Genomic DNA, 21661 nt, shown 5'->3' on the forward strand with positions numbered 1-21661 from the left:
ACGAACAACCTTGGGTCATGTGCGTGACAAATAGTCTAATCATGGGAAACATTTCTGTGAACAGTAAAACCCCTCTAAACCAGACAGCCTTGGGACTCCGCGTTTTGTATGGTTTAGAGGCATTTCCTGTCGAGGGGTTGATCATTTTTTCCAAAGTGCAAAATATTCTACCGAGCCTATAAGTTGTAATATTGCATTGTAACTTTTCTTTAAGATATTTCTTTTAACATCACTTTAATGCATCTATGAACAAGAGCTGTCACTCATGGTGACAAATGCCCCCGCAGCACCTTGACCTTTGACTTGGTGACCCCAAAGTCAGTAGGGGTGGTGTACTCAATAAGTACTATCAGCATGTGAAGTTTGAAGGTCCTGAATGAAGTGGTTTGCATGTAAAGTGCCTTCATGCAAAAAGTTAATGCTGGCCTCTGTGACCTTGACCTTTGACCTGGTGACCCCAAATTCAGTAGGGTTGGTGTACTTATAAAGTACTATCAGCATGTAAAGTTTGAAGGTCCTGGGTGAAGTGGTTCGCAAGAAAAGTGCCTTCATGCAAAAAATTAACGTTGGCCCCTTTGACCTTGACCTTTGACCTGGTGACCCCAAAGTCAGTAGGGATGGTGTACTCAATAAGTACTATCAGCACGTGAAGTTTGAAGGTCCTGGGTGCAGTGGTTCGCGAGTAAAGTGCTTTCATGCAAAAAGTTAACACTGGCCCCTGTGACCTTGACTTTTGACCTGGTGACCCCAAAGTCAGTAGGACTGGTGTACCCAATAAGTACTATCAGCATGTGAAGTTTGAAGGTCCTGGGTGCAGTGGTTCACAAGTAAAGTGCCTTCATGCAAAAAGTTAACGTTGGCCCCTGTGACCTTGATGCAAAAAGTTAACATTGGCCCCTGTGACCTTGACCTTTGACCTGGTGAACCCAAAGTCAGTAGGGGTGGTGTACTCAATAAGTACTATCAGCATGTGAAGTTTGAAGGTCCTGGGAGCAGTGGTTCGAGAGTAAAGTGCCTTCATGCAATAAGTTAACGTTGGCCCCTGTGACCTTGCCCTTTGACCTGGTGACCCCAAAGTCAGTAGGGGTGGTGTACTCAATAAGTACTATCAGCATGTGAAGTTTGAAGGTCCTTGGTGCAGTGGTTCGCGAGTAAAGTGCCTTCATGCAAAAAGTTAACGTTGGCCCCTGTGACCTTGACCTTTGACCTGGTGACCCCAAAGTCAGTAGGGGTGGTGTACTCAATAAGTACTATTAGCATGTGAAGTTTGAAGGTCCTGGGAGCAGTGGTTCGCGAGTAAAGTGCCTTCATGCAAAAAGTTAACGTGACTAACGAACGAACGAACAAACGGACGGACGGACAGTTGAAAACTAATATGCCTCCCTTCGGGGAAAGAAAAGTTATAAACTATTTTAAAATTGTTTTATTTGTTTTACAGACATGATCCATAGAGACATGTGGCCATTCAGGGTATATTAAAAACATACACACAAATGGGCAGTCAAATTACTAGATGACCCAGTTCATTTGAGAATAGGGAAATAGGCTTAAACTAGAATGTGTCTGCAGGACATAGGGTGTGCCCCCACTGGTACATTTTTCACCAATAAAGGGAAATCATTCAAATGTTTGCAGTCTTAATGGGATATAGCCTCAACAAATGTCGTCCGATACTTGAGGGGTATCCGGTTTTCAGGGGTAAAATATATAAGGGAATATTCGGGACTGGACGAAACATCCAGAAGAGGCATCCAGTTTTGAGGGGTTCTACTATAGTAATAAAGCAAGTGCTGTCAACAGACAGCGCGCTTGACTAATCGAAAAATTGATAGTATAAGGTCAAAATATTACCAGAGATTTTCAGACAAAAGAAAAAGAATAAATAACACAAACAATGTACCTGCATTTGTGGCTTTGGATAAGTCTTGCACTATATGACAATGTGTGACCATGATGGTAAACAAGTGTTCGAAGTTTCAAAGCACAAAGGGCAGATTTTTCCTTAGCCTTTCCTCTTGAGTGCATTTGATTTTGAAATATGAGAGAAAATTTTCTCCTTCTCTGCTTTCACTGGCTGGTTTTACTTTGCAGGTGGTGGGGGCGGGATTGCAGATCTTTCGATCGGGAATTGCACAGAATCTGACCGCTGATGCAATTTATGTTTTTCGCTTTTTTCATGTGATTTTAGAGCGCCTTCCCCCATTTTCCCTAAATCGATCAACTTTCTGCAACATTTACAGTACGCTTTATACTTATCTTCTGCTTTCATCACCCAGCTGTAAGACGATGACCAGTTTGGATTATATACACACTTGCCCATGATGCAAGTTTATTCAACAAAGTTCCATTAAGGAAGGGCCGATTTGTCTGAGACACAGTGGCTAATAAACGGCGTACACCGATATTTACCCCGAACAGATGTACCGGCGCATCAAAACTACAACCGCATCAATATACCATATTATCGATAATTTCACATGAATACTGCTGCAGCTCGGCTAAGTATTTAGTTTAGGACCAATAAATCCTTATAGTTTCGGTGCTCTCGAAGGATCCCTTCCTCCAGATATAGTTTTATGCACGGTTTCATGTCATAAAAATGATCGATGACCTCATTTGACCTTGACTTTCAGGCATTATTCGCCGCTAAGCCTATCTCGGAAAAACAGGCTGCCAGCAACATACGCTGGGAACGTGCGCATACCCGACTAACAAATCAGATGCTCAGCCCCTTGCCAATCATGTGACCAGCGTACGCCGTTCATACGTCACTTTTGCAAACAAATATGCCCATTATTCCATAATTGGATGTCTTTGGATTTTATATCAATGTAACTGTTCTTTAAATAGAACGATCTTAAAATAGAACAACATACTAAAATTTGATGGTGTGGGTGCAGCTACTCAATTTAGGGCCATTGTAAAGAAATTTAGGGCTGAAGATCGGCAGAATTAGGGATTTTTAGGGCTTTTAATGCAAATTAGGATCTTATTAGGACAACATCAAGAATTCCAGGCCTTTTCAAGGCTGTGCGAACCATGTGCCTACAGATGGAAATCATGATGATAAACAAGTGTTAAAAGTTTCAAAGCCACATGTCAATTAGTTTTGACAAAACGTTGACTAAAATGTATGTAAAACTGAACCAATTTCCAAGTCCAAAAAGGGCCATAATTCAGCCGAAATACTTGAGTTATATACTCTTGTCTACAGACGGAAATCATGATGATAAACAAGTGTTCAAAGTTTCAAAGCCACATGTCAAAGTTTTGATAAAACATGGACTTATACGAAAACTGAACCAATTTCCAAGTCCAAAAAGGGCCATAATTCAGCCAAAATAGTTGACAGAGTTATGTACTAGTGCCTAAAGATGGAAATCATGATGATAAACAATTGTTCAAACTTTCAAAGCAACATGTCAAATAGTTTTGACAAAACATGGACTTGTATTAAAATTGTACCAATTTTCACGTCTAAAAAGGGACATAATTCAGCCAAAATTGTTGACAGAGTTACTCCTGCCAACAGATAGAGACTGTTCTAATAAACAAGTAATAAAAGTTTCAAAAAAAAAAAAATGTCATAACACTTTACACAAAATGTGAACTGGTATGAAAAACGTAACCAAGATTTTTAACTTCAAAGGGGCCATAATTCAGCCAAAATCCTTGATGGAGTTATGTACTCTTGTCTAAAACTGGACATGGTGGTGGTACACAAGTGTTGAAAGTTTCAAAGCTTTATCTCAAAAGACTTTGTCAAAATATGGACTGGTACGAAAAACTTAACCAAGGTGTGACGCCGATGATGATGCTGATGCCAACGCCGTGGTGATTAGGACAGCTCTACTTATTCCTTTAACAGTCAAGCTTAAACTGCTTCAATGCAATTAAAAGTTAACTTATGGGGCAGAAACTATTTTTACTTGACCTTCAAGTGACCTTGACCTCTGACCTACAAGTATAAGTAATGTATGTGCATTATCTGCATACTGCCCTCTTATATATATACCTAGTTTTATGAACCTGGCTTGAATACTTTTGGAGTAATTGCAGGATCCAGATTTGCAGACGGACAGAGGGCATTCCTATAGTCCCATCGGGTGGACTCAGTGTGCCCATACCACCTGACTTTGACGTCATTTTATGGCTAATACAGCAAGTTGAATTCCGTCGCTTCGATTCTTCAAAGTAGCGTAAGTTCTTTATTTCTTGATCAAATATGACCAAATAAAGCGCAGGCAACGGTAAAAAGTTAGTATTACACTCACAAGTAATCAGTTTTAAGAACAGATACACAGTTTTGGCCTGAAAACAGGAAAACTGTTTTGTTTAGTGAAAATCTGCATGCTAAGACGGCAAGCGAGTGCCCCTTTTGACAGAGAAACGGGTGATTATGGACACCAAAGGTGTTGTACATATTACCGATTCAAAGGGATTTAATGCTGGCTCTATAGGAGACCTTACTTGACAACAAGAGGGCCATGAAGGCCCTGTATCGCTCACCTGACCTATTGACCTAAAGATCATCAAGATTAACATTCTGACCAAGTTTCATTAAGATATGGTCATAAATGTGGCCTCTAAAGTGTTAAATAGCTTTTCCTTCGATTTGACCCAGTGACCTAGTTTGTGACCAGACATGACCCAGATTCGAACCTAACCTAAAGATCACCAAGATTAACATTCTATGTTTCCTAAAGATACAGTCATAAATGTGGCCTCTAGAGTGTTAACAAGCTTTTCCTTTGATTTGATCTAGTAACCTAGTTTTTTACCCCATCTGACCCAGATTTGAATTTGACTCATAAATCATCAAGATAAACATTCTGACCAAGTTTCATTTAGATATGGTCATAAATATGGCCTCTACAGTGTAAACTAGCTTTTCCTTTGATTTGACCTGGTGACCTAGTTTTTAATCCTACATGACCCAGATTCAAACTGGATCTTGAGATCATCAAGATTAACATTCTGACCAAGTTTCATGAAGATATAGTCATAAATCTGGCCTCTACAGTGTTAATAAGCTTTTCCTTTGATTTGACCTGGTGACCTAGTCTTTTATCCTGGATGACCCAATATCGAAATCGCCCAAGATTTTATTGAGGGAAACATTCTGACTAAGTTTCATTAAGATTGGGCCAAAAATGTGACCTCTAGATTGTTAATTAGCTTTCCTTCGATTTGACCTGGTGACCTAGTTTTTTACTCCAGATGACCCAATATCGAATTCGTCCAAGATTTTATTGAGGGTAACATTCTGACTAAGTTTCATTAAGATTGGGCCAAAATTGTGACCTCTAGAGTGTTAACAAGCTTTTCCTTCGATTTGACCTGGTGACCTAGTTTTTGAGCCCAGATGACCCAATATTGAACTCGTCCAAGATTTTATTGAAGGTAACATTCTGACCAAGTTTCATTAAGATTGGGCCAAAAATGTGACCTCTAGAGTGTTAACAAGCTTTTCCTTCGATTTGACCTGGTGACCTAGTTTTTGACTCCAGATGACCCAATATCGAATTCGTCCAAGATTTTATTGAGGGTAACATTCTGACTAAGTTTCATTAAGATTGGGTCAAAATTGTGACCTCTAGAGTGTTAACAAGCTTTTCCTTTGATTTGACCTGGTGACCTAGTTTTTGACCCCAGATGACCCAATATCGAACTGGTCCAAGATTTTATTGAGGGTAACATTCTAACCAAGTTTTATTAAATTTGGGCTCAAATTGTGACCTCTACAGTGTTAACAGTCAAATTGTTGACGACGGACTGACGACGGACGGACGACTGACGGACACAGGGCGATCACTAAAGCTCACTTTTGAGCACTTCGTGCTCAGGTGAGCTAAAAATGTAGCAGAATTATTGATGAACTGTAGAAAATGCAAAATATGCTAAGACGGCAAGCCCACAAATACGGCAAGTCATTTTTATAAAAGATATCTTGTTGCACAAACTTAAGCTGGATTCAACTTTATACCCAGCCGTGGTAACAGGAGACAGAGATGTCTCTAAAACGTCCTGTTGGATTTCCATCAAACATGGTTCAAATGTTCACCACACCATGGCTGTGTGAAGAACTCATGTTTCAGCCGTATCCGACCAAAGTTAAGCTAGGTCACTTTGAAAGTTTGAGACTTAATTTTGTGTGTAGTCCTTATGTTCTAAGCGCCATGCTGAATTGTTATCAAGTTTGGGTCTGATATTTATCTCATCCAGATACTGTGCAAAACCTGTGTTTCAGTTTAATGATTCAAGATCACGAGGTCATTTTGAAGATTTGGACTTATTTCTTGTTTGGTTCATATGTCCTAACCCCTAGTAGGATTTTCACAAAACTTGGGTAATATGTTCACCTCATCAAGATCATGTCAGGGTCACAAGATCAGATTTGATATAAGAAAAAGTTACTTTTACAATGACTATGCTTAATAATTGCTTGTGAAATAAACACTTATATGAAACTTCAGTGACATTCATTTATCAGCTCCTAGAATCACTAGTGCGGGGATAAGGACGTTGAAAAGGTTATAAGAATGGTTTTTACAAATAATCGTGAGCTGAATGTTTACCTCTTCGTCATGACCCGGAAGCATAACACAAATATGAAATTTATATTTTAATGGTCGCTTCAGCTTGATTAAAACCTATTCACATCTGAGGAAAAAATCTGCCCCTCCGAGTACTTTATTTTCACATTCAATCTTTAAAACTTTTGAACTTGGCAAGACGTTTCAGAATCAAGGTTTCAGAGTTATATGACATCCTAATGAATCACATGAATAACTGAGATACACTTGGAACAGGATGGTCACTGCATTGTTCTAGTAATATTGGTTCTAGGTCAAGGTCACGCTGAGGGATCAACTATCTTGTGACTGTTAGTGTAGGGTATTTTGAAATTATTTTGAAACTCTTCATAGTTTTTCATTTCAATCTGGCAATTCCAAGATGTTCTCCATGCAGCATATGTAATAAAATGAAAAATATATACTGTATATGCTACTTTTTTTATTTTCAGAAAGATGAGGTCGACAAAAAGTAAACTTAAACTTGAAAAGCCTTGTGGAAAGACAATAAAGATAAGATGCCAGCAGCAGATCAGCACAGCCTTCTCATGGATACGAACCAAAGATGAAATCATTCAATAAAATATTTTACGCCTGTTTTTCCAAAATCCATCTGTTAAAAAATTAAGGAAACTGTTCAAAAATCGCCTTCAAAAGCAATGACACCAAAGGGAAAGAAAATTGAGATGCCACCAAAATCACAAAGTGCCAAAAAGTTTGATGTTCACTTTACAGTCCTAAATCGAAATTTGAACGGGGAAGCTTTGATGATATTGTTACTGTGCTATTGCTATCTGAACCAGATATTAATCTACTTACAGACTGAAATTGAAGAATTAACTAAACTAGTACCTTCTGTTATTGAAAATTTGTCAGAGGAAGTTTATGATCAAAACATGTTGACATTTCAAAGACACACAACAATGTTTAGTTCCGGTATTGTTATCGGTTGCAGCGTAACGTTATGACTTTTTGATAAAATAAAGTTGGTTTTTTTTAATCTAGACAATCAGGAACAAATTGGAATTGTCAAGGTATTTGATTTTTATTCCGTTTTATGGAATTAAATATAAATTACTACATAAATCTTCAACATATATGTAGTCCGTAATACGTATAACATCTTACACCCCGGGGTATAAGATGGATTTATCCAGCACTGATAAAAATACCAGAAATCCCCGTCTGGTATGCAAGAAAAAGATTCTGTCACTGGCTGTAGGTGCAGATGGGAATAGCCGACTCTCGGGAAACTGTTTACGTGATAACTCGGCTGAGCCGCGTTACAGCCGGAACAGTTACCATCGAGACTGGATACTCCCATCTGCACCTACAAGTAGTGAAAGAATCTTAAAATATTTTCAGATGGGCAAAACAGGGAAATTTGTCAAGAGAACAATTTTATATGTGATTTTCATGCAACTATTCTATTCTGACGTGGGTTTGACATATCTTACTGGACTGCAATACTTACTTTTATGTATAATGTTGTATATAATGAAAGTTCTTGACATTTGTCTTAAATAGAAAAGAAACACATAAAAATGTCAAATTAGTTATTGTAATTTGAAAAGTTTTTTTAAATTATAAAATGAATTTAAAAACAGAAAAAGAACACAAACATTTGTTATCATTTTGAATACCACAATAAATGCAGTTTGAAACAAATATAAAGTCAGCACAATCAGTTGCAGCTATCAACTCAGCCATCCTTGTGATATTGTGACCCCAAACATCACACAATAAATTCTTGTCACTTTCATTGGCCTCGTGCTGTACCTCGCCGTACCTTGTGCTAAACTCTTTTCCGCAAGTTGAGCATATGTGGTTTTTGGTATCGCCATGTGCGGTGCACCTATGGATTAAATACTTCAAAATTAATGTATATTTGTGGAAGGAGGGTGTGCAAAAAAGCACTAATCGCTTTATTAATGATGTCCTAAGTAAATATTATTGGGCTTGTCTTTCCTTTTATCGTTCGGAACCCAGTTACAACTTTTTGTGCGGCTTATTCTGCTTGACTTTAATTGTTAGTTTTTTGTACATACACTAAGCAGTGATTTCCAACTTCCGGTGTTAGTGATTTAATTTGAGCAAGTTAGAATAAAACATTTGTTACAATAGTTCAAATGGCATAATAAATTATAATTAATCATTTATTTATTTTAGTTTGATACATACAATTTGATGCAACTAGATAGCGGACATTGAAAAATTCAAAACTCACATTGGGTATACTTATTTCTAATATTTTTGAATTTACAACTACAGAAAACTATACCTATGCCTTTGTAGGAGCCAACTGCTTGAGAAACCGTTGCCACAGCACGTGAAAGGTTGTGTTCCTCTTGTGCTGATAATCGTTCCCACACTGAGCACATAATATTATATACGCTGTTTTTTTCCGCGGATGAAGCCATCATACTGAAAAACATTAAACACAAGTAAAATCTACCGTCCATTTATTTCTTAATGAAATGGTCCTGCAGTTAAGTGTTGTTTATTTACTTATTTATTTTGTTTTGTTTTTTGAGGGGTGCACATTTACCCTAGCTATTACGATTAACAACCAATAGCCTAAAACCGTGTCGTTCTTTTTTTCTTTATTATTATTATTATTATTATTTGCAGTTTGATTTTCAAGTATTTATTCTTTTAGAATATATATTCTACATAATAACGTAGCTTCCAGCTTTCGTCTCACAGTGAACGCAAGAACCAGCAGGCACCAGCATTCACCTCACCTAGGGTATTTTCATCATAGAGGGAAAGCCACAGTTTGTTTGTAAATGGAGAGAAATTTTTGACACAAAAATTATCGCGTTTTCTGTTGAAAGCAGTAAAAATCCAGTACTATCATGATTTTCATTGTGAAAAAAACAATACATATTTTTTCTGCATTGAAGAAACCAAGAAATCTTTGGGAAAGTTACAAAAAGAATAAAACACGCGATGATTTTCAACCTTTTTATCAGATTGTATGTATTTAAAGCTCTGACAACTAGCTTGGACACGTTTACCTCTGTTAATGATAAATATCTACTTCGGGATATACAGCGATAATGAAAAAAAGTTTTAAAGGTGTGTGTTAATTGGGGTTGTGGTTGGGCGATTGTCAAATGTTCAACATCCTAAGGGTTTGTCTGCAAAATCAGCAGAAACCTTGCAAGAACACTTTGTGACTTGACTTACATAACGATTCTTTGACCTTTTCATGTAGCTTTGACAAGAAGTAGAGTGATCTACTCTAGATAAACATCAAATGACGGTTTAGAAAGAAGTGCGACTTCATAGACGATATTTTCATGAAAATGACTTGCCGTATTAGCGGGCTTGCTGTCTTAGCATATTTTGCATTTTCTACAGTTCATCAATAATTCTGCTACATTTTTTATAAACTTTGGTCTCCTACAGAGCTGGCATCAAATCCCTGTGAATCGGTGATACGTACGACACCTTTGGTGTCCATAATCATCCGTTTTTCTGTCAAAAAGGGGACTTGCTTGCCGTCTTAGCATGCAGATTTTCACTAAACAAAACAGTTTTCCCGTTTTCAGGCTAAAACTATATATCTGTTCATCAAAACCATTGCTTGTGAGTGTAGTACTCACTTTTTACCGTAGCCTGCGCTTTATTTGGTCATATTTGATCAAGAAATAAAAAACTTACGCTGCTTTGAAGAATCGAAGCAACGGAGTTCAGCTTGCCGTATTAGACATAAAATGACGTCAAAGTCACGTGGTATGGGCACACTGGGACTGGTAGGGGTCTAATTAGTGAGTCATAAATTGCTCAAAACCACTAAGAACAGCTTATTGTATTCAGTTGTGCTTTTCCATATCACACCGAACTTCCAAATACCCTAAACCAAGGTTGATTGGTTTTGGGCAGTTACACTGTACATGAAATCAAATATATTTTACGCATTAATCAAACTTACCATTTGGATTAATCTTGTAGGTTTCTGGATTGATGAGATCTATGGTGACACCAAGGTCATGTTCTGTCAGCAAATCATACTTGAAGGATTTTTCTAGTGATGTAGGGTTGTACTGTATAAACCTAGATTGAACAAGACCTATCACTAACGGTGATGAATACCCCCAGACAGCAGTGTGTGTGTATGTGTTCGGGTTTAACATCTTTTTCAACAGTTTTTCAGTCATATAAATGATGGTGTCTACTTGTAGCAGTGAGCACAATGCCCAACTTTATAGTGCTGCCTCACTGGAATATCAAGCCGTAGGCACGGGCATGATATCCCACCCAGTAACATTATACTGACACCGGGCTGACCAGTCCTAGCACTATCCTCTTAATGCTGAGTGCCAAGCGAGGAAGCTGCTAGTACCATTTTTTACGTCTTTGGTATGACGCGGCCAGAGATCGAACCCATAACCTCCCGCTCTCAAAGCGGACGCTCTACCACTAGGCTACCGAGGCGGTACATTATTGTCAGAGGAACACCCGGCTGTACATATTCCAGAGTAACTGTGGAAAAATTGTGGACAAATTCAAAACTTCCATGGAAAGTAGGTACTTTCCATGGAATAGTACGGAAAAGTCACCTGTTATATAACATGTCCAGAGTGATTGCAAATGTTTTCCACGGACATCTCTGGAAATTACTCTGGACATCTATCAAAATGTTCATGGAATATTCACCGACACTGCGGAAATGTAGCACTTTGAAAAAATTCTGGTCATTTCACTCTGGAAAATAACTCTGTCATTTTCTAAGGGATTTTAAACACATCAGAAAACAATTAGCATCAGACTGGGAATACAATGTGATCAAGCTCAGCCAATTAGATGAACTGATCTTACAGAGGAATTTTCAAAATGTGTAACTGGAAGTCTGATGTTAACAAGTTGTGTAAAAATTAGTGAAACTTTATTATGTGAGGTAATTCAGTTCAAAGTTCATACTGAGGATTCTAGAAATTGCTCAAGTAAGTTTGTTTACATAATTGACCAATGAAATAATACATACATTTGTAATTATGCTAATTAACACATGCATGTATATTTGTACATCAGTCATTATATAGTATAAAACAATGAATGCTAAAGTATAACCAAAGGCTTCAGATTTTATAAATAATATGCATATATGAAAACAGATATCTTTAAGTACTTTCTTTGAATGATTTCATCATTATTTAAGTGTAACCAATCGTTGTTTGAAACTATGTATATGCTTAAAAAATATTCTAATCAGTCACTTTTAACTGGCAAAGATTCATTTTCCTTGTTCATATATATCATATAGTGTTTGAAACTGCAAAAGTGATCACATGAATAAAATCATATTGCTTGTACTGAAGTGTTATTGCTCACTATACATGTACCGTAAAAACTTGAATATATCACGCTAGCATGTATATGACGCACCCCCGATCTTGTATCAAAATCTTGGGAAAAATGCTTACATTGGAATATATCACGCACCGAAAAATCAGTCGAAAACGTTGTTTACCAAAGTCGAAATCGGCCATTAGCGGCATGCGTAAATACGATTTCTCGTGAAAATCACAATTGCATGATTAATGGGTTTACAACAACAGTGACAATAACTGACCGACAAATTCTTTCTAAAGTATTTGAGAACTTTCTCAAGCTGTCAACACCTTAGCACTTTAACAGACGTGCGAACAAACTTGTCATAATTATGGGCACATCAAACGAGAAAATCGCGGCTAATTAGGGTGTTTGTTTAACAATGTACGAGCTGCTATATTGATCAGTAATAATATGCTGGAAATAAAGAAATAACAAATGATCTGTTTTAATTGTAATTTATTTGAGCATCCTTGAAAGATAATGATTTTAACGGTCAAACACCAACAACCCGGAACCGCGAACTTTTGTATTTTGCCTAATTATTAAACTGACACATTATCCGGTGCTCTAGATATGCACGATACTTATTAATTAAATTTACAAATACAAAAAATTTAAAGTCACAAATAAAATCAACTTTACCGTATACCATCACAGGTTGTTTTTAGACCCGCCCAATAAATCGCTCTTCAACAGGAGGTTAAAAATGCACGGCCCAAAATGTAAACACATGACAGTTGACAAAATTGTCGGATTTTCGCTGATATTTTCGAGTTTTCAAGCTGGAAAAAAATGTTTGAAGCTCTACCTTGGTATATATTACGCATCCCTTTAAGAAAATGAAAAAAAATCGTAAAAAAACTGCGTCATATATTCAAGTTTTTACGGTACTGCAAAAGAGTCTATAAATCACATTTATTGCTATTGAATAATACTGTCAGCAGAACTTCCTGGACGACTGCGGAATAACTCCGGAAAATTTTTCACGGATGTCCGTGAAATCACTCCGGAAAATTGTCCATGGAAAGTTCTCCGGAAATCCCTGGACAATTTCCCGCAGTTTTCCGCAGTATTCCATATCAAGCTCCGGAAATTTTGTCCGAATACTCCAGAGTCCGGACTTCCATGGAAATTCAAAGACAGACTCTGGAGTAATCGGACAAACTTTCCGGAGCTTGATATGGTATACTGCGGAAAACTGTAGAAAAATGTCCAGGGATTTCCGGAGAACTTTCCATGGACAATTTTCCGGAGTGATTCCATGGACGTCCGTGAACAATTTTCCAGAGTCATTCCGCAGTCGTCCAGGATTAGTTCTGCTGACAGTATTATTCAATAGCAATAAATGTGATTTATAGACTTTTTTGCAGTACATGTATAGTGAGCAATAACACTTCAGTACAAGCAATATGATTTTATTGCATGTTATCACTTTTGCAGTTTCTGCAAACACTACATTATGATATATATAACAAGGAAATGAATCTTTGCCAGTTAAAAGTGACCAATCAGAACATTTTTTAAGCATATACATAGTTTCGAACAAAAATCAGTTACACTAAAAAAATGATGAAATCATTCAAAGAAAGTACCTTAAAAGATATCTGTTTTCATATATGCATATTATTTATAAAATCTTTGTGAAGCTTTTGGTTATACTTCAGCATTCATTGTTTTGTGCTTTATAATGACTGATGTACAAATTTACATGCATGTGTTAATTAGCATAATTATAAATGTATGGATTGTTTCATTGGTCAATTATGTAAACAAACTTACTTGAGCAATTTCTAGAACCCTCAATATTAACTTTGAACTGAATTACCTTACATAATAAAGTTTCACTAATTTTTACACAACTTGTTAACATCAGGCTTCCAGTTACACATTTTGAAAATTCCTCTGTAAGATCAGTTCATCTAATTAGCTGAGCTTGATCACATGGTATTCCCAGTCTGATGCTAATTGTTTTCTGGTGTGTTTAAAATCCCTTAGAAAATGACGAGTTATTTTCCAGAGTGAAATGACCAGAATTTTTTCAAAGTGCTACATTTCCGCAGTGTCGGTGAATATTCCATGAACATTTTGATAGATGTCCAGAGTAATTTCCAGAGATGTCCGTGGAAAACATTTGCAATCACTCTGGACATGTTATATAACAGATGACTTTTCCGGACTATTCCATGGAAAGTAGGTACTTTGTTTTGCATTTGTCCGCAATTTTTACACAGTTGCTCTGGAATATGTACAGCCGGGTGGGCAGGGGTATTGAAAATATAATACATTGCATCAGTATATTGTACAGGGGAAAATGTACAAAGATGCACAAACATGAGGGTCATGATGACCCTGAATCGCTCACCTGAGTAATATGAGTCACATGTTTAAAATGGCAAACTGATGCTAAAATATTAGAAAGTAGGTCAGTAGGTCATATTCATGGTCATTGAAAGTCAGCATTAAGATCTGTGTGCAAAACTGTACATATTATCCAAATTTCAAGGCTGTATCTACAAAAACAAGAAAGTAGGTCAGTAGGTCAAGGTCACAGTCAAGTGATCCCTAATCACTTGGGGTCATCAGGTATTATAATTAAACAGTCTAGGAAATATGATCTCATAATTTTTAAAGTATTTATTACTATATAACTCATATAACAAGTGACCCCTGGGCGGTGCCTCTTTTCGCCCCAGGGGCATAATTTTAACAAGAGCACCGCCTTGCGGGTGCTGACGCTCATCTGATTTTTTTTGTATAATAGAAATATTGTCCTACCCATGATTTTCTAAGTCTAAAAAGGGCCATCATTCTTGCAAAAAGCAGGATAGAGTTATGTTTCTTGATGTACAGTGTCCACTTATGATGGTGAAAAACTGTTGCAAGTTTTAAAGCAATAGCTTTGATAGTTTATGAGAAAAGTTGACTTAAACATAATATTCAACCAAGAAAATGATTTTTCTAAGTCCAAAAGGGGCAATAATTATTGCAAAAAGCAGGATGGAGTTATGTTGCTTGCTGTACAGGGTCAGCTTATGATGGTGAACAACAGTTGCAAGTTTTAAAGCAATAGCTTTGATGGTTTAAGAGAAAAAGTTGACCTAAACATAAAACTTAACCAAGAAATCTGATATTTTCTAAGTCCAAAAGGGGCCATCATTCTTGCAAAAAGCAGGATGGAGTTATGTTTCTTGCTGTACAGGGTCAGCTTATGATGGTGAACAAGTGTTGCAAGTTTTAAAGCAATAGCTTTGATAGTTTAGGATAAAAGTTGACCTAAACATAAAATTTAACCAAGAAAACTGATATTCTAAGTCCAAAAGGGGCAATAATTCTTGCAAAAAGCAAGATGGAGTTATGTTTCTTGATGTACAGGGTCTGCTTATGATGGTGAACAAGTATTCCAAGTTTCAAAGCAATAGCTTTGATAGTGTAGGAGAAAAGTTGACCTAAACATAAAACTTAACCAAGAAATCTGATATTTTCTAAGTACAAAAGGGGCCATAAATCTTGCAAAATGCAAGATGGAGTTATGTTTCTTGCTATACAGGGTCAACTTATGATGGTGAACAAGTATTCCAAGTTTCAAAGCAATAGCTTTGATAGTTTAGGAGAAAAGCTGACCTAAACATAAAACTTAACCAAGCAACGCCGACGCAGACGCCGACGCCGACGCCGACAACCGCTCAAGTGATGACAATAACTCATCATTTTTTTTCAAAAAATCAGATGAGCTAAAAATCTTGTTAGAGATCCACTAGGCAATGCTACATACCAAATATCAAAAGCCTAGGCCTTGCAGTTTCAGGCAAGAAGATTTTTAAAGATTTTTCCTATATAAGTAGTCTATGTAAACCTTGAGACCACCCGGGGCAGGGCCTCTTTTCACCCCAGGGTTATGATTTGAATAATTTTGGTAGAGGATCACAAGGCAATGCTACATAGCAAACATCAAAGGCCTCAGTCATGTGGTTTTAGACAAGAAGATTTTTAAAGATTTTTCCTATATTAGTCTATGGGCAGCGGTAACCGCCAAAATTAGTAAATATACAATCCATTCATAAACAAGTCAGTCAGTGCAGTGCATTTCAAAGCCGTCTAGTCTAAAACTCCATCCCATCCAATATATTTGCATTCAAGGCATTGTATTTTGAAACCATTTAATGCAAAACTTCATTCCATCTATTTAAACATGGAACGATGCATTGCAAAACTTATTGCGATGCACCGTACTATGAAATCATCCAACAAAACATGATACCATGCAGCTCAATGTGAAGCCGTTTAACACAACTTGAGTACATGCAGTGTAAAATGAAATGATTTATTACAACTTGACGCCGTCTAATGCATATTGAAACCATGTTGTGTAATTAAGAGCCGTGTATAAAAACTTGATGCCATGCAGTCCAATGTGAAGATGTTTAATGCAACATGAGTTCGTGCAGTGTAAAATGAAACGATTCATTAAAGCTTGGCGCCGTCTAATGTATACTGAAACCGTGTTGTGTGATTTGGAGCGGCATATCAAAATTTGATGCAATGCAGCCAAATGTGAAGCCGTTTGACGAAATACAAGAACGTGCATTGTAAAAGGTTAATACGACTATCAGTTCATAAGTTTGACCTGTTATAAATATAGATTCTGGATCAGTTTTATATAAAAATATCTTTAAATTTGTCCTACAATCGACATTGTGGTAAAATTCTAACATAATTTTACACTGTTCCTGCGATTTATCTTAATATTTACTAGAAATGTGTCCATGGGACACAGATGCCCCCACTACATGACATTAGGCAGGGGCCAGAACTCCTACAATACTGAATGAATCCGGATGCGAAACCCCAGGTGCACAACTACACATGCTGACCAACATTCCTGTAAACTTTGGTGATTCTAGGTCAAATACTTTTGGGGCTATGCGCGACACAACATTAAAATGACCAAGTTTTCACTAAGTCAGGGGCCATAACTCCTACATGACTGGATGAATCCGGACGCGCAAACCCCAGGTGCACAACTACACATGCTGACCAACATGCCTGTAAAGTTTTGTGACTCTAGGTCATATACTTTTGGAGGTAGGCACGACACAACATTAAAATGACCAATTTTTACAAAGTCAGGGGCCATAACTTCTACATGACTGAATGAATCCGGACGCGAAACCCCAGGTGCACAACTACATATGCTGACCAACATTCCTGTAAAGTTTTGTGACTCTACGTCAAATACTTTCAGAGCTACGCGCGACACAACATTTTCAGAAGGACGGACAGACGGACGGACAAGAGCAAATCTATATGCCCCCCCCCCCCCCCCCAAAGTGGGGGCATAAAAAGGGACCTTACTTTCGAGAAACATTTTTCTTCTTAGTTTAAGCTTTGTCAGAAGTATGCTTCGTGAAACAGACTCAGTAATAGAAATAATAATGACAAAATTAACAAACACTAAAAATCGCCCGAGTTAATTATCAATTATATAAAATAAATGTTTACATGTTTATGTTTTTAGACAGTATGTCAAAATTACATGTACTTCACTGTACAGTGCAATGGTGTTTTTTACGGGGATGGAGGGGGAGGGGGCAGCAGATCTTATGCCATTTTTAAACAGTATTTCATTTAAGTTGGACAGTCAGTTTCCTGGATTTCATACGACCTTAAGGGGAATTGTGAACCGAGCGAGCGTAGCTTATACTTGTGGAGATAAAGTTAATACTTGTATGAAATCCAGGACTTAAGTGAAATACTGTTTAGAAACGGCAGTAAATACTTGTATGAAATCCAGGACTTGAATGAAATACTGATTAGAAACGGCATAAAATCTTCCGCCCCCACCCATCCCCGAAAAAACAAACAAACAAACATTAAGCTGTGTAAAATTAAATGTTAGAATTTTACCACAATGTCGGTTTTAGGACAAATTTTAAGATATTTTTTATATAAAACTGATCCAGAATCTATATTTATAATAGGTCAAACTTAGGAAAGGATAGTCGTATTAACCTTTTACAATGCACATACTTGTGTTTCGTTAAACGGCTTCACATTTGGCTGCATGGCATCAAATTTTGATACACTGCTCCAAATCACACAACACTGTTTCAGTATGCATTAGACGGCGCCAAGCTTTAATGAATCGTTTCATTTTACACTGCACGAACTCGTGTTTCGTTAATCGTCTTCACATTGGACTGCATGGCATCAAGTTTTTATACACGGCTCTTAATTACACAACACGGTTTCAATATACATTAGACGGCGTCAAGTTGTAATAAATCATTTCATTTACACTGCACGTACTCAAGTTGTGTTAAACGGCTTCACACTGAGCTGCATGGTATCATGTTTTGTTGGATGATTTCATAGTATGGTGCATCGTAACAAGTTTTTCAATGCATCATTCCATGTTTAAATAGATGGAATGAAGTTTTGCATTAAATGGTTTCAAAATACAATGCGTTGAATGCAAATATATTGGACGGGATGGAGATTTAGACTAGACTGCTTTGAAATGCACTGCACTGACTGACTTGTTTATAAATGGATTGTATATTTACTTAATTTGGCGGTTACCGCCGCCCATATAAGTCTATGTAAAATTTGTGACCCCCGGGGTGGGGCCTCTTTTCACCCAGGGGGCACAATTTGAACAATCTTCATAGAGGACTATTAGATGATGTCACATGCCAAATATCAAGGCTCTACGCCTTGCGGTTTTGGACAAGAAGATTTTTTCATTTTGATTGCCATGGCAACCAGAGTTCTGCATGGAAATGAATTCTTTGAAAAATTTTGAAAGGGGGCAACCCGAGGATCATTCCTGTAAAGTTTGGTGTAATTCTGCCCAGTGGTTTTCAAGAAGAGTTTTTTAGAAAATTGGAAGCAAAAAGATGTTCAGTTAGAATAAATATTTTCACATTAAAATGAAGAGAAGAAACTAATGTATACTGTCATATCTGCTATAATATTCACAAACCAAAAGGCATATTTGAAATTAATCACTGAAAATAAATTTCCTATATAATCTATTGCTCAAAGTAATATCAGCAGGGAAACCAATATTGACTATCGGATAATTTTCAAGGGGGACAACCTAATATGATAAGCCAGTCAAATATAATAAAAGCTGGGGATGGACCAAATTTCATGTAGACCAATTGAAAAATACAGTATCGCATACACAAGGTTTTTCTTTGATTTGACCTAGTGACCTAGTTTTTGATCTCAGATGACCCATATTCAAACTCGACCTAGATTTCATCAAGGCAATCAGTCTGACATAATTTTATGAAGATCAACTGAAAAATACTGCCTCTATCGCATACACAAGATTTTTCTTTGATTTAACCTAGTGACCTAGTTTTTCATCCCAGATGACCCATATTGCAAGCTGACCTAGATCCCATCAAGGCAATCATTCTAACCAAATTTCATGAAGATCAATTGAGAAATACAGCCTCTATTGCATACACAAAGTTTTTCTTTGATTTGACCTAGTGACCTACTTTTTGACCCCAAAAGACACATATTCAAACTCGACCTAAATTTCATCAAGGCAATAATTCTGAACAAATTTCATGAAAATCAATTGAAAAATACAGTCTCTATCACATACACAAGACTTTTCTATAATTTGACCTAGTGACCTAGTTTTTGACCTCAGAAGACCCATATTCAAACTGACCTAGAGTTTATCAAGGCAATCATTCTGACCAAATTTCATGAAGATCAATTGAAAATTACAGCCTCTATTGCATACACAAGGTTATTCTTTGATTTGACCTAGTGACCTAGTTTTTGACCCCAGATGACCCATTTTCAAATCTGGCCCATATTTTATCAAGGAAATCATTCTGACCAAATTTCATGAAGATCAGTTGAAAAATACAGCCTCTATCGCATACACAAGGTTTTTCTTTGAATTGACATAGTGACCTACTTTTTGACCCCAGAAGACCCATTTTCGAACATGGCCTAGATTTCATCAAGTTAATCATTCTGACCAAAATTATTGAAGATAATTGAAAAATACAGCCTCTATCCATACACAAGGATTTTTTTTATTTGACCTAGTGACCTAGTTTTTGACCCCACATGACCCATTTTCAAACCTGGCCTAGATTTCATCAAGGTAATCATTCTGACACAATTTCATGAAGATCAGTTGAAAAATACAGCCTCTATCGCATACACAAGCTAAATGTTTGTTTGTTTGTTTGTTTTGGGTTTAATGCCGTTTTTCAACAGTGTTTCAGTCATGTAACGGCGGGCAGTTAACCTAACCATTGTTCCTGGATTCTGTACCAGTACAGACCTGTTCTCCGCAAGAAACTGCCAATTTCCCCACATGAATCAGAGGTGGAGGACTAATGATTTCAGACACAATGTTGTTTATCAAATAGTCACGGAGAACATACGCCCAGCCCGAGGATCGAACTCACGACCCCGCGATCCGTAGACCAACGCTCTACCTACTGGCAAGCTAAATGTTGACAGACAGACAGACGACATACAGACGCCGGACATCGAGCGATCACAAAAACTCACCTGAGTATTGCTCAGGTGAGCTTAAAACAAGAAAGTAGGTCAGTAGGTCAAGGTCACAGTGAGGTGACCCCCTAATCACTTGCAGTCATCAGGTAATTATAATTAAACAGACTAAGAAATATGGTCTGATAATTTTTTAAGTATTTTTTCCTACATAAATCATATAACAAGTGAGCCCCAGGGCAGGCCTCTTTTCAACCCAGAGGCATGATTTGAACAATCTTGTTAGAGATCCACTAGGCAATGCTACACACCAAATATCAAAGGCCTAGGCCTTGAACTTTCAAACAAAATTTTTTTTTTCCTATATAAATCTATGTTAAACTTGGGACCCCCAGGGCAGGGCCTCTTTTCACCCCAGGGGCATAATTTGAACAATTTTGGTAGAGGAACACTGGGCAAGGCTACATACCAAATATCAAAAGGCTATGCCTTGCAGTTTCAGGCAAGAAGATTTTTATTTTTTTTTCCTATATAAGTCTATGTAAAACTTGAGACCCCCCGGGGCAGGGCTTCTTTTCATCCCAGGGTAATAATTTGAACAATTTTGGTAGAGGACCACAAGGCAATGCGACATACCAAATATCAAAAGCCTCGGCCTTGCAGTAGTTTTTTCCTATATAAGTCTAAGTAAAACTTGAGACCCCTGTGGCGGGGCCTCTTTTCACCCCAGGGGCACAATTTGAACAATCTTCATAGAGGATCATTAGATGATGTCACATGTCAAATATCAAGGCTCTAGGCCTTGCGGTTTTGGACAAGAAGATTTTTAAAGTTTTTCCTTTTGGTTACCATGGCAACCAGAGTTCTGCATGGAATTCAATTCTTTGAATATTTTTGAAAGGGGGCCACCCAAAGATCATTCCTGTGAAGTATGGTGTAATTCTTCCTAATGATTTTCAAGAAGAAGATTTTTTTAGAAAATGTTGACGGACACACGACGAACTACGGATTTTGAACGGTCACAAAAGCTCACCATGAGCCTTTGGCTCATGTGGCCCCCTAGAGTGTAAACAAGCTTAGTCTTTATTTGACCTGGTGACCTACTTTTTACCCCACGCGACTCAGATAAAAATTCATCAGAGATTTCATGCTGACAAACATTATGACAAAGTTTCGTGCACTTCAAATGAACAAGAGATCATAGAGTGATCTTGGCACCCACCATTAGCCATTTTTGAATGTTCCAA

The 21661-nt window shown here is 37.3% G+C and overlaps 1 protein-coding gene across 1 annotated transcript in view; it reads right to left on the reverse strand.

The window, feature by feature from the left end:
• The window catches only part of LOC123536279 (RNA polymerase II-associated factor 1 homolog), a 205086-nt gene that overhangs the window by 139769 nt on the left and 43656 nt on the right, over positions 1–21661 (reverse strand). Inside the window, exon 3 of the mRNA XM_045319303.2 lies at positions 10516–10637. Coding sequence (XP_045175238.1) covers positions 10516–10637 — 122 coding nt within the window. The remainder of the gene's footprint in view (positions 1–10515; positions 10638–21661) is intronic.

Source organism: Mercenaria mercenaria, chromosome 1 (genome assembly GCF_021730395.1).
Source record: "Mercenaria mercenaria strain notata chromosome 1, MADL_Memer_1, whole genome shotgun sequence".
Classification (NCBI taxonomy): domain Eukaryota; kingdom Metazoa; phylum Mollusca; class Bivalvia; order Venerida; family Veneridae; genus Mercenaria; species Mercenaria mercenaria.